Source organism: Hemitrygon akajei, chromosome 5 (genome assembly GCF_048418815.1).
Source record: "Hemitrygon akajei chromosome 5, sHemAka1.3, whole genome shotgun sequence".
Classification (NCBI taxonomy): Eukaryota; Metazoa; Chordata; class Chondrichthyes; order Myliobatiformes; family Dasyatidae; genus Hemitrygon; species Hemitrygon akajei.
Genome location: NC_133128.1, coordinates 179,659,482 through 179,674,717, shown reverse-complemented (window position 1 = coordinate 179,674,717; position 15,236 = coordinate 179,659,482). Strand labels below are relative to the sequence as shown.

The 15,236-nt window shown below is 38.4% G+C and overlaps 1 protein-coding gene across 4 annotated transcripts in view; it reads right to left on the bottom strand.

The window, feature by feature from the left end:
- gpd2 (glycerol-3-phosphate dehydrogenase 2 (mitochondrial)) overlaps positions 1–15,236 on the bottom strand; it is a 134,722-nt gene that overhangs the window by 46,719 nt on the left and 72,767 nt on the right. For all 4 annotated transcript variants that reach the window (XR_012099097.1, XM_073047346.1, XM_073047345.1 and 1 more), the window contains 2 exons: positions 8,194–8,357; positions 2,632–2,796 (listed from right to left, as the gene is read on the bottom strand). Coding sequence is in view for 3 of the 4 variants with exons in the window: in XM_073047346.1 (XP_072903447.1) it covers positions 2,632–2,796; positions 8,194–8,357 (329 nt within the window). In the remaining variant the exon portion in view is untranslated. The remainder of the gene's footprint in view (positions 1–2,631; positions 2,797–8,193; positions 8,358–15,236) is intronic.

The window sequence follows — 15,236 nt, the reverse complement described above, 5'->3', positions numbered from 1 at the left end:
TCCATTCTTCTTCAGATATAACTATCCCTCCTTCCTTCTCCCATTTTGTTTTAACGTATGAAGCCGAATGTGTTTAAAGATTTGACAAACCCTTATACAGGCTTGAAATGATTCTACTACCGTTATCTGAATTATATGCTTTTCTGAATAACTCTATCAAACATGTATTTGCCTTGGTTACATTTGTAACCCTCTTATTAACATACTGTCACATCTGTAAATACCGATAAATGTCTTGTTTTTCTAATGTGTTTCTCTCTAAGCATTTCAAAACTGAACAGTTGTTCTGTCTTTCATTATATTACAAAGAACTGTTATTCCTTTAGCTGTCCAGTCCTTAAATCTAGCATCCAGTTTATTCAGCGTAAGATCCGAGTCATATGCACACCATTTAAGAATTGCAATATCTCCCTCTAGTTTATATTATTTTATAGTAGTTTTCCATATTTTAAGAGTCCATTTCACCCATGGGTTATCAATAGTATTTACATAACTCCCTGTTTGCTGGAGAAATTGTGTAAGTCAAAAAGCAAACGATTATCATATTTTCTGGGAATGCCCCGTTATCAGACTATTGGAGTGGGATACATAATTCCCTACAAGACATCTTTAAATGTGAATGCCCTTAGAAAGTAGGACCATATATTTGGGTATATACCTCAAGAATAGTTGAAAAGAGATAAATATTTAATGAATATACTGTTGGTGGCTGGTAAAAAGATCCTTACCAGGAAATGGATATTACAGGAGAGCCCAACTTTAAATGCATGGATGTAAATTAAAATGGACATTTACAAGATGGAAAAGATGACAGCATCTGTTAATCATAAGTTGGAACAATTTGATTCATACTGGGAAAAATGGTTTAATTACATAATACCTCATAGGCCTGATTTTATTCTCACCAATCAATGAATATGTTGTAAAAAAAAATCACTCCCTACTTGTACATAGTTTTCTCCTTTTACTTGTTCTTTCTTTCCTCTCTTTTCTATAAGTGTATACCTCAGATAAATATTAAGTGGAGATTTATGGCAAATATGACTATATGATATATATGTATAGTATCTGAAATACATCTTATGGAAATATTTGATGATGAACTTCAATAAAAATAAATTACAAAAAAAAATAAATAAAAGTTTTTAAAAATGTTAAACTCAGCAGGTCAGGCAGCATCTACAAAAATAAAGATGGTTTCAGTTTGATAGTCCTTTGTCAAGAGTTGAAAATGTACATCTGAGGGAACAGGACAATTGGATTGCATGTTCATCACGACAGGAAGAGCTAGAGGAGAATGGATTTATTCCTAAACACACAGCAAGATTTCTGAAGGTTACCTGAAATAGCAGGTCAATGTTTTGGTCACAATGAATCATTTATTGTGCTCTTGCAATAAGAAAACTTCACTAGAATCTCTTTTGACTTTTGGCCCACTGTGTAATTAAGGTTAAAAATCAGAACCTGATTCTGCTGAATTTCTGGCCAGCCCTTCCTCTCTGGCTGCAATTTTCCCACCCGATCGCTGTCAATCTCCCAAATCAGCAGTCTGCAGAACGATGTGCTCGTTGAATTTGGGCAACGGTTTCAACAAAAAAAAAACACATAAAAGGTCCAAAGATGTTAATGTGGCACCAGATGGTATTTTAATCAGGTCTTGAGTGAGGAAGCTGCCATGGCTTTACAATTTGCTGAAAACAGGGGGTAGTGACTGATAAGGATGAAGAGGCCCTCAAACAAGATGAAGTAGGTTTTCTTTGTGGGCTCAAGAGCTGATCTTTAGGTCACACTTGGATTACCCTGGCAAGGGCATCCCACAGCAGTTGCAATTCTAAAATGTTCCAAAAGGCTTTGTCAGCAAGGAATCATAATAACTGTGCTTTATGTATGTAGGCTGTATCTCCTCATTTTCACCTTCAATTGCACGTATGATGCAAGCCAAGGTTGTGAAATCCTATATATCTACTGGCCCAACCTTCAGCCAATAATCTGTGTTTGGATGAATCCAAGACTTCAATTACTGACACATGGTAGGGGTCTCCCTACCATCCATCAGGGACATTTATCAGGAATGATGCATACACAGGACTCTTAATGTAATTAAGGATCCCACCCATCCATCCAGCATCCTCTTTGACTTTCTACCGTCAGGCATGAGACTGACGCATAAAAAGACCGGCCAGGATAGGAAACAGTTTCTTCCCTCAGGCTATTTGGAGTCCCAACTCCCTGCCACATCGCATTCAAAGTGTAACCAGTTAATCTGTACTGTACCTTACAATATTTAATTTAACACTTCAGTTTGTTTATGCATAATTCATCTGTAGATTTTATCCGAACTTTCATATGTGTAATATGCGTGTTATGTGTACTACTGTGCTTTACACCCTGGTTTGGAGAAACATTATCTCATTTGATGGTATACATATATGTGTATATAGTTAAATGACAATAAACTTGACTTAACTTCAGTACACTGGTACCTCAATACCTTTAATCACAGATTGCATTCTTGTGAATTAGAATGAAAAGTAACTGCTGGGTTAAATGATCTAACTGCCTCAAAGAAAAAATAGACACACCGGTGCTGAAAGAGTTAACATCCCTTCAGGTGATATATACTGCACCTACCTGTTTCAACATCCTTGCACTCGGCACCGCATACGTACTGTTTGCCAGTGTCCGGGTCCGTGCTTTTCAGGAGCTTCACCGCTTCAACGTAATTGGCTATGGCAGCACCATACCTGGCGGCAGTGAGAGCGATCACAAGGTTCGTTCGTGCATCATTGTGTTGTCCTGCAGCAGGGGACAGATTCCGAGGGAAAGCGTGAGTCACCTCAAGCCACTGACTTGTAGTATGGAAGAGTGTCAGAACAGATCTGTCACATCTGTCCCTGTCAGATTTGATATATCTCATTTTCAGCCAAGACTTCGAACAATAATTCTAAGTCTAATTTACAGCACTCTCCACTTTAAAGGCTCAAGAGTGGTAATTAACATCCCCTATAATTCATACAACATAAAAAGGATTTCCATAAAGAAACAATTTTACATTGTGACTTATATACACATACTGTTTTAGAAAACCAACAGTGATTTAGGTCCAGGTCAAAGGTCATAAGTTCTTCAATTTAAAGCAAAAGATTTTAAAAAGGTGACAAATGAACAAAGCATGATTTCATGGGGAAGTAATTCTTATGTACATTATTAATGATTTATTGCAAAAAAAAACCCTGATAAACGAGAGCAGAGAATGGAGAAGATTAATCATGTTTAATGTCTGTGCTTGAGGGATTTCTTCTATTTATTATTGCGACTGAAGATAAAACCATGGATGTTGTGCTGTGAGCAAGATTGTTCTGCATTGCAGGGGCACAGTCTCTGTGTGCCCTGAATTTATAATGACTAGGGGCTAGGAACTAGTAAGAAGGTTAATGCTACCACAAGCTAACAGCAATTCTAGCAACCATCCCGTTGCGATTTGCCTATTGCCACAATCTCACTGGCTCTCCACTCAGCCTTGGATCACCTGGACGTTAGCAATACCTACGTCAGGCTGCTATTGATAACTGCTCAGCGTTCCAACACCATCATATCCTCAGTACTAATCAACAAACTCCAAAAACTGGGCCTCTGTAACCCCCTCCTAACTGGTAGACCACGATCTGTGCAGATCAGGAATAACATCTCCACCTCTCTGACAATCAACACTGGCGCTCTTCAGAGATGTGTGCTTAACACACTGCTCCACTCTCTCTACACCCATGACTGTGTGGCTAGGCTCAAATGCCATCTATAAATCTGCTGATGATATAACAATTGTTTGCAGAATTTCAGATGGTGACGAGAGGACACATAGGAGTGAGATAGGTCAGCTGGTTCAATGGTGTCTCAACAACAACCTTGCACTGGACGTTAATAAGACAAAGGAATTGATTGTGGACTTCAGGAAGGGAAGTCCAGGGAATACAACCAGTCCTCATCGACAGACCAGCAGTAGGAAGGGTGAGCAGGTTCAATATCCTGGGATCTATCCTAGGCCAAACATATTGGTGCAATTACAAAGGACAGCGGCTACATTTCCTTAGGAGTTTATGGAGACTTGGAATGTCGCACAGACTCTCGCAAATTTCTACAGATGTATCATGGAGAGTATTCTAACTGGTTGCGTCACTATGTGTCATGGAGGGGCCACTGCACAGGTTCAAAAAAAGCTGCAGAAGGTTGCAAGCTCAGCCAGCTCTAACATGGGCACCAGGCTCCCCTGCATCAAGGACATCTTCAAGGGCAATGCCTCAAAAAGACAGGTCCCATTTTTGTTTGCTCTCTTTTTGCACTGCTGACTTAATTTAATTATCTATTATCGTAATCTAAAGGTTTTTATTATTATTTATTGCAATGTACTGCTGCAGCAAAACAACAAATATCACCACAACAAATTTTGTGACATATTCCAGTGATATCTGAACCATCAAGAAAGATGAAGTGTGTTTTACAGCCAGTAATACTATTACTCAGTTAACATGCAGGGCCAAAAACTATTTTCAGTTATTAATTCAGAATGGAAAGAAATACTTATTGGACCATAAGACTGAGCATTTCTATTGAACTGATTGAAATTTGTTGGAGCTTTTCAATTAAGGGTCATAGAAAAGTACAGTACAGAAGTAGGCCCTTCAGCCCAGCTAGTCTGTGTTGACCCATTTAACCTGTCTTCTCCCATCAATCTGCGCCAGGACCACAGCTCTCCAATACCCCTAACATCCATGCACCTATCCAAACTTCTCTTAAAACTTTGAAATTGAGATCGCATGCACCACGTGCACTGGCAGCTCCTTCCACATTCTCACAACCCTCTGAGTAAAGGAAGTTTCCCTTCATGTTCCACTTAAACTTCTTACCTTGCACCTTTAACCCATAGCCTTTAGTTGTAGTCCTACCCAACGTCATGGAAAAAGCCTGCTTTGCATTGACCCTATCTATATTCCTCATAATTTTTTATACCTCTATCAAATCTCCTCTCAATCTTCTACATCCCAAGGATATAATCTTTTAATATATGTAACCCTTTAAGGAAAAGATGCAAAAGGAAAGGACATCAACTTGAAATAAGGCAATATAGGCAAGATGAATATACTGTTAAATCCTCTTAAACATTTGTTCCATAAATACAGTGAAATGACTGATGATTGCTGTCACTTTAATCTTCAAACACCAGAATCGCAAGTTTAGTCTGCAAATCGTAAGCAAAGATCAATGATTGTTTCAGACTAAAATCACAACTATTTTTCCTCCTTTATTTTATACTTTTATCCAATTAAAGTTAGAAAACCTTGAAAACCAAAAACTGTGCTCCTCTTTCAGAAAATTCAAATTGCTAACCTCTGGTCAAACGACTTGAACAAGTAATCTTGTTAAATAAATAAAACTGAAGATATTTAAAGGTTCAGTAAGCCAGATAGCAAAGATTTCTCATGCAGCACTCCAACAAACCATAAAGCACAGCTACACATACAGTCATCAAGTCAGCGAGCAAAGCCAATTTAATCTGCCGTTCCCCCTGAGGTAAGTGTAGTTCAGTGTCCTGCCCCCACTCAGCCTCAGCCATAATCCCCATTTCCTAAAGGAAGACTGTGTATTGAAGTGAAGAAAATTCTGCACTGGAATAAAACGATCTAAAATGACAGAGACAATAATGACAATGAATTTCATGTCTCCAAGTCATGAGCCTACAAATGCTTGACTGGGCAGACTTGTCCAATTAAATTGTTGCAGGTAACAGCAGGAGACGCAGTTATCATCTGCATGCTTGTGGGGATGGCTCCTCTGAGCTGGTGAACTGCTGTGGAATGCAAAGCTCTTATGTTTTATTACAAGAAGACAACCCAAAGGCTCCAACGTACATACGTATCTAAGCACAGAGATATACAGTACTTCCTGACAAACCCAAGACTGTCTTGTAAGATTGCTTAAGCCCCGCATCATGCAGTGTATCTATCAAGAAAAGCACATCCAAATACCAAGGTCCCTTCACATGGCTTCAGAATAAGGTGTCTTCTTCAATATTCCTTCAGCTGCATGAATGGATCTGACACATCACTGCTCAGATTTCAGTCACATTCCTTAAAAAAAAAATATGTTGCCTTTTCCCTTCCAAGAGAATCTGGATGTCAGAAAATGCTAAATGAAGTCTGACAAGTACCCGTAAGAAATAAAGGAGAGAGTTTGCGGCTACAAAGGAAACCTTGACTAAATGGGACATGCTGTATACACCCAGGATAACAACTAACATATGGTTTGCTTTTCTTATGCCAACATAGAGCACATCTACCCTGCAGTAAAATAGATTCTTGCATTAGAATATGGCCTTCTAATATTTGAGCATGTATTCAGAATTTTCTGTGAAAGTTTGAACGATCACAGCTCTGCTAGGTCAGAAACTAGTTTTTCACCTTCCCCCATCCCTTCACCTGGATATATGTTCAAGCACACTGGATGTTTTGGCATGACCCGAGTACTTTTTTTTGGTATGAACTCCAAAGCATCTGGCCAAAGCATCACAGTCAGGACACCTCCCCAGGAGTCCCTTCCCGTGAAACTTGTTCATTTTAAACTTAATCCAAATCCTTATGAACGGGAGCTTTCAGGAAGACTAATACTATTGATACACTGAATTTTGAAAATGTGTTTCTGTTATCCCAAAACCTGTCCTGAAATTGAAACGTTCTTAAATCTTGTTTGTGTTCATCTGCTGGTGTGCACTTTATGGCTAGTAAGTCTACTTCTAAAAGCTCCAGATGGCTGAAAATTCTGATACGTTGCCTATCTCATATTAATAAAAGGATTCCTAACAGTTAGAGGAACTAAGGTCTGAATGACAGCCCAGAGGTGAATAGGTACAGAAGGAGAGTCAAGTCAAGTGACCTGGAAGAGAGGATTTCCCTGAGTTTCTTTCCAGTAGCCTTTCCATTCAGGATGTAATTTTCTTTTCCTCTCCGTTGCCCGTCTACATAGAGGTGGGGATATACTAGATAACTTACAACAGCGTTTAGCAAATATTCCTGGTCTTCTAGTGCACAGCAAATAGCATTTACATCATCCATTTAACCCTTCTTTCCTCAGTTCACCTGCTGGGTAACATAGGCCTGGTACAATTCACTAAAACAACTTCAGATGGACTTACTGTCAAGAGGGCACACAATCCAATTTACCAGTCCATAGAAGGTACATTCCCATATCACTGGTTCAAACCACAAACAGGCAAATTTAAGTCTTTTGATCACCAAATACAGATCTTTGGAATTTTAATCTCTGAAATTTCAGCAATTTATCTTTCTTTTGAGGAGTTAAGATTCATCCCCAAGAGTTTATCCAAACAGGCATCATTACTCTGGAGGGGTACCCCAGATTACAGATGACCTGAGTTATGAAAATCCAATATTTATTTATTTAATGAGAAACAGGCCTTTCCAGCCCTTTGAGTCGCACGGCCCAGCAGTTCTCCAATTTAATCCTTGCCTAATCATGGGACAATTTGTGATGACCAATTAACCTGCCAACTGGTACGTCTTTGAGCCGTGGGAGGAAACCAGAGCACCCACACGGTCATGGGGAGAACGTACAAACTCCTCACAAACAGCAGCAGGAATTGAACCCAGGTCACCTGTTCTAACCACTATGCTAGAGTGCCACCATATTGAATTTTATGATTCAATTCGCCCATATATTTTAAAGCATTTTAAGAGACAGCAAAAAATAAAATAAAATATGTGATGTTTTTCATTAATGGCTACAGTATACATTCCATTACTTTAACTATGGTTCATATTAGGGTGAGCATTCAATGAAATGAAAGACTTATAACAAGTGAATGTAAAACAATATGAAATGCGTTATTATGGAATATGAATGTTTCTGGCTTACAGATAGTTCCCAGGAACAGAACCCTTGTGTAACCTGGGGGACTGTCTGTACTCGACACAATTATACTTAAAGATAAGGGCTGACAGACTTTAACATGCAATAACTGTAACATGTGAAAATACTTGCCTCAAGTGTTTGAATATCGATAGCTTTAAAAAAAATCTTAAAAAAGCCACTAATGTTAAGCTTGTGCAAGCACTAAGTCTAGTTCCGATTCCCCTTTGACAGATATTTAAAGCCCTTTAGACATAATTAAAATAAAATGGTTACCATCATAGTACACAACAGCTCCTAGAAGCTTTTCTTTTTTCAGCATAGGGAATAGTTCCAGAGCTCTTGACTTGGTAAGGACGTAACTGCTTGTCAAACACTGACTTCCAGCCACAAAATCATACATCTTTATCCCAGCCCAGTAATAAGGTAAGTGCCACCACCTATTTAGATAAAAATAAAGGAGACTATGATGAACTAGAAAGCAAACCTTTTGCAAATATTCAGACCTAAATGTACTGTGAATTAGCGTGTGTGTTCATTGAACACTGTTATAAGACTCACTGTCAATACATTACCAAAGTATCATTTAAGCCATTACTAAAACTGGATAATTTGTCTTAACATATTCATTTTATTGTTACCAATGTTTTTATTAAATGTGAGGCTATGGAACATCTCACCTGTGCTGATTTACAATGCAGTGTTGAACTAAAACTCTACATTTGCAGGCATAAATATATTACAAGCTAGCAATTTTTAAACTTAACATGAAGCAGTATCAAATTTATTTTGCTTTCTTTATGCAGCATTAATTGTAGCCAAAATTTCCGGGTAATTTTTTATATTTTTCATAAATTACATTTATCATTATGAAATGGTATATTTTTAGGCTCCCATGTAATTCTTTGTATGACACTTAAACTCCCAAAGCAGTTTTATCTCATTAACATGACATCCAGAATCTCAAATAAAATGGTTTTTGAGTATCTACATTTGGTATTACAGTGGATTCCGGTTAATTGGGACACATTACACCAGTACATTTTGCTCCAAATAAGCAGCTCCAATTAACCAAAGTTTCATGAAAATAGTCAAAAAGGTATAAAAAAGCTACTGTTTAACTGAATAACAAATTATGTATTTAAATGAAATACAGAAGAAAAGGAGAACACTAGCAATACCACAACAGTACAATAAAACTAAACATTAGTTTCTAAAATGTATTAGTGGAGGAATCCATCCAGTGTACTCTGCCATGTTCTTTTGATTGACTGTAAATAAACAAAATCAGCACTGATACTTAATCCAGATAATCAATCAATTATGCAATCCATTGTTTTCTTTGAACCTGATAGTGTTGCATGTTTTTAGCCAAGGAAACCGTTCAGTGTAGCATGATTTAAATAAAAGCCTGTTTCATCAACATTGTAGATATATGCATCACCTGTACAACATTTTTGAAGCAAGTTGGGCAGTTTTGCAGACTTCTGTTACCTCACTTACAGCATCAGCACTACCTATCTCACTAAGAGCTTTCTTGAACTTAATGTGGTGCCTCCATTTCCACCAAAACAATGAACCATCTGTTGCTCTGAAATCTTTGTGACCCAGCTTCTTAGCTAGCTCCTCTGACTTGTTTTTTAACAATGGTCCACTGGCACGCACACCTCATCCAGTTACAGTAGAAAACCACTGACTGAGGGCCTCTTCAACACCTGGTTCTCATCTTCGTGCTTTCATTTTTGGGATGTTCCCCGTTGTCCCTCGCGTAATGCCCATTCTTCTCGCAGTTTATCTTGCTGATGTCTCGGGCATGCGACTGTAGATTTCAGCACTCCAGTTACCTCTGCCAGCTGACGGTGTTAGGTGGACGGCTTTTGATCTGGTCCAGTAGGGTCATTTTTTTTGGCGAGTATCAAATCTTTTTGTGGCATCTTGGCAAGGGTTCTGAACTTTTTTTCAGGTCAACAAAATGATCAAAAAATCACTGCATTTTGAATCAGCGCCTATTGGCCCAAATGGATAACATAAGACAAGCACACATGACTTATGCTATTTAAAAACTGCTCGCTCTAAGCATGGTGTGGTGTTTAACGGCCACACAAGTGCACGCGACTGACGCTAGCTACAGACTGTTCGGCAACAGTCTCCAGTCCCAATTAAGTGGCATGGTGTCCCAAAAGATGAAGGGAATCCTGGCAATTTTCTCAATTAGTTTTTGTTTTTTTAAGAGTCGTCCCAAATAAGTGACTGCCTCAATTAACTGATGGCCCAATTAACTGGAATCCACTGTACTACCTTTTCCAGAAAAATAACAGTGTGCAAATTATGCCCTTTGTTCAATGAATGTACTGTCTACCCCAAATGCAGATTTTTCCTATCAGATCTTCTGGAATAAGCCCACTTTTACGTGTCCTCACTGCTGGTGGCAAACTAAACAAAAACAATTCAGGAAGAAGAACTGGGAGCTGCAACAGTATTTTGTATTGTCCCTGCCATAATATCCACATCAAATTCTGTAAAAAAAAAAGACACTCCCTTTAAATGTATCAGTAGAAAACTAACATAGCAATGGGTTAAAACACACATCAGAGGACTATAGTTCTGCATCAGGCTTACTGAAGCAAAGGCGGCTGATCAGTGTAAGGCAATCTGCAGTCATTCCAGAGAGAAAAGATAAAGGTGAGCCAACAGAGCTGATCAGATAATTGCTTCTAGAGCTCTTGCACATCTGAATTTATGAAAATGACAACTGATTTTCAATTACTTCCAGAACTTGCAGAACCTATTGCTCAGTTAATCTAAACTTTATACTCCGCATTAATTACAAATCTCAAGTTTTCTGCTCAGCAGTTTGATATGTCCAGAGTTAATTAATTTCAAAGAGAATTAGTATTACTGATAAAATAATAGATTAGAAAGTTTAATTTCACTACTGACATAAATCAACCTTATTGAAGTAATACAGGGAAATCTTGATATAATGCACAAATCAAGGGAGAACTTTAACACCCACATTATAAATACACCAACATTCATCTAATTTCTGCTTTGAGGAACATGATACAACCCTTGTAATATCTGAAACCTGAGGATGCCCTGTACACTCTGTATAAATAAACAGTCTGTCATTTAGGCATCAATTTCTTGACAGAGAGAAGCAAGAAATAAATTCTGCAAAGATTTTGTTATCTGGCCTGGTAGACATCTATCCTCTGTAACTTGTCATGAAAAGTTCAGACTTCTTCAAAACAGCAAGATTAGTTAACTTGCAAATAAAGCACAAGGAAGTCAAAGAGCACCATTTCCTGTTGCACTGTAGAGAGCACACTTCAAACACTGATTTATTTCATTGTTTTGCCTCATCCTACAATCTCCTCCGCAACAAACAAAAATTAATACTTACACATTGCATTTCATCATTGTACTTGGTATGGGCTTGAGACTGTCCTCACGTAACTACATAACCTAATTCCTGAAAGTTCCAGAAGATACGAGAAACCCTGAACATTAATCTGAACGTGAGAAATCCTACAGATTCTGGAAATCCAGAGCAACACAGACAAGTTGCTGGAGGAACTCAGCAGGTCAGGCAGCATCTATGGAAATGAATAAGCAGTCGACATTTTGGGTCAAGACACTTCTTCAGGACCTTGAAGCACACACTGCCCTGAAGCACAAGTTTTCCTTCACTCAAAGTTTCCTCAGTCTTTACAGTGCAGCGTGCTTTAGTGATATTATTGGTATTGTAATCCCATCTGTGGCAAAATGAAGGATGAGATAAGTAATCTCCTCTTTCCTTACTTTGAATAATTGTTACCTCTTTAGTCAGTAGTGCACCTGGACATGTGAGTAACATTGACAGCAAAGAGATTGTCACTGACGGGGTTGTTCCAACAGCAACACTATGAATCCTACTGACTTGCAAAAAAGGGAAGCAGAATTAGAAGGTGAGTAGAAGCTAACCAGTGAAATAAACTGAAAATCCCGGAAACACCCAGCAGATCAGTATGAATGAAAAGCAAAACGTTGCTGGTTGAAGATACTATCACAACTGGGACAAATGCTGCCCAACTAGTTTCCTTTTCAGTTTTTATTTCAGATTTTCATCACTTGTATTTATTTTTGATTCTCTGAGGAATAACCAGATGAGAACAAATATCATCAGTGAAAGGAGCCTACGAAGATAATGTTTATGCCTTAGGAAAACTGCCTCTTCAAAATAAATAAAAACCCTCCCCACAAAATAATGCTGGAAATAGAGTCGTAGAAAAAGACAGCACAGAAACAGGCCCTTTGGAGCATGCCAAAACCGTTTAAAATGCACACTCCCATCAACCTGCACCGGGTCTGTAGCCCTCCACACCCCTCCCATCCATCATCTATCTAAAGTTCTCATAAACATTGAAATCAAGCTTGCATGCACCACTTAGGCTGGTAGCTCATTCCACACTCTCCTGACTCTCTGAATGAAGAAGTTCCCCCTCATTTTCCCTCTCCCTTTCCAGCCACAACATTAAAAAAAAAATCAAGAATTTTGATTTACGATGCAGTGAAAGAGAATAGGAACTGCAAATTCAAAGCAGTGACAAATAATTGAAAAAATATTCAAGTCTATTTAAAGCTACAAGTAAAATTATTTATTTATTTATTTAAATACAATAAGAACAATTTTCATCAACAATTTTAGAGGGTACATTGGTAGTCCAACTATTCACTGCTTCATTGTTTTTTCACCTTTCAGTGAGATGGATGGGTTTGGTGCCGTGATATCAGCTTCTCAACATCAGGCTGAGTGTCACTCAGGAGGAGTCTCAGATCCCCACGTTCAGTAATTTGCAGTCTGTTCCACTGTCTTGAAGTAAGTTTGGCAACTGCACTGAAACCGTGCATCAATAAATATGATGTTGGAAAGACAATAAAGAACATCTTGACCTTTTCCACAGTGCAGGATAGCATTCAGAGATTCTGCAACCAAAAGTCTTGATTTGATTTTTTTGAATCTCAGCTTCAGCTCGAAGTTATTTTGTAGCAAGATCAGTTCTTCCTCTTTCCTCCCTGTCAATCCCTCATAAGAAGTGTTCAGCAATTTAGATTGAGTAAAGATCCTGAAATTTCTTTTGACATGGCTTTATGCAACTCACCCAGGTGGGCACAGTATATACTTGAAGACCATCACCTGCTATTCTTTCTTTTTCTTCCAACTCAAAGAGGCTCATAAATTACATGATGACCAATGTTGCACTTAAATAGGGTTAACCTGAGCAGAAATATGGAGACAACTGATTTGACTTTGATAAGGTTCACATTATGTCCCTGCAATTGAAAACTAATTTAATTAACCTGGCAAATAATTCTGACAAATAAGCAATGTGATGCCTAATATTCTTAAGTGGATTACTGAATGAAGCATTTTGGATCTTCAAAGAAATTTATCAGTTTCAAAAAGCACATAGAAGTGTCTCAGGTAGTTTTCTTTTGCGAACCATCTGACTTCTGTGTACAACAGCAAACATTCAAACTGTTCATCATTCTCATGATGCACCATCAATAACTCACTCTGAGACGTAAGAAGCGAGATATCGGCTTTTATTGACTGGAAGAATGAACAACACTACGTCCTGGAGAATGAGGCCGGGCTCAGTCCTCAATCGCCTTTATACAGGGGTCTGTGGGAGGAGCCACAGGAGCAGTCAGCATGGTTCTGTGGGAGGAGCCACAGGAGCAGTCCAGACAGGTATATGTAGTTCACCACATCTCAATACAATGCTCTCAAAATAGTTGAGAACTGAGAGCATGGAACTTGATTTTAATCACTGTGATAACAGCTGATGCACTATCAATAACTCCAAATGACTGGAAGTAGAGTAAATACCGAAAGGCTTTTATTAGCAGTAAAATGGACCACGTCCATCCTGGATGACCGCCCTGGACTGTGGGAGGAGCAGTGACACCATCGCCTTTATCCAGGGGTCTGTGGGAGGAGCCACAGGAGCAGTCAGCAGAAGGGCGTGTCCAGACAGATATACATGGTTTACCACAACAGCATTTAAAGATTTCTACAGCTGATCATTTTGGTTTTTGCAACAAGATGTTGTCTGTGAATTACATGGTGAAATGTAAATATATTAGATACAGCTTTTTTTCCAAGTAATAACCCCTATGGTAGATTTAAAATATGGAAGAAAACATCAAACTCAAATGGGTCAAAGAAGCAGACAGATCAATTGTCTTTGTTCTTGCCATGTGCTTGGAGATGGAGGTTGCCATTTTGTGGAATTGTTTTACATCCTCCATTTTGTGAGATAAAATTGCTTCACTTTCTATATTTTAAAGTAGACACAGTGATGCTTCAGGTAATCTGATGGACTAGAGATAATTTCCAATAAGAAGTTATTTGTGAGGTGTTTTTCATATGCAGATTTCTGAATGTTGTGGTTGATGCCTGCCTGAATTGATTCAAACTGATTACTGAAGAGACCAAAGAGCCATAAATAATCAGTTGTCACTTCTGCATCAGAGCCAATAAAAAGGTGTTAAAGGTCAATTAGCTGACCTACAGCCAATGACACTGGATTGCAACATTTGAATTGGTAAAGAATGAATATAAAAGTGGACACTTACAGTGTGCGGTCAGCGATAACTCTTAAGAGAATCACCATCGTGAGGAAGAACTCCCATGCCACGGGTTGGGTGAAGAAAGAATTGATCATCTGGTCAACAGAGGTCCCCTATTTTGGTGTTATAAATTGGGCAAGTTGTCTGAATAAGTATTGGTACAAAGGGGACAGCAGAATTCATCTTCTAAGTTGTTGGCCTGGCATCAACATGGTTATGTTGTTCTTTGTGCAGAGAAAATAATCAATTAATTGTGTAGTGAGTTTCTTAATTTAGTTCTATTGATGAAGGGTCAACAGTGGCATCCTGTCATTGATGGTGTCCCATCATTTGCACAAGCCTGAACGTTAGTAAGCAGAATGTCCTCCTCTTTGGAAAAACTGCTCAAAAACCCAAATTATTAACTCACCCTTTGTATCTGTTTCTAGTTCCCTTGCAAGTAATAACTCTTGAATCATGCTTTTATAAAGCAAACATAATTAAAAAGCCAAGATTTGTTGCCTGGCAAAGTTAACTCACACAACTGCAGAGCAAATTGTGTTGTCCTAAATAAGTAGCACAATATGTCTTTCGTATTCCCAGAAATTTTATCTAATCATCTTTGAACAGAGTTGATGCTGAGAGAATCACTTTAATTATTAAGTCTGGTGGCTTATGTAAAATCATACTCAGAACCTCCCTTTCTGCTGGCAGAATCAGTT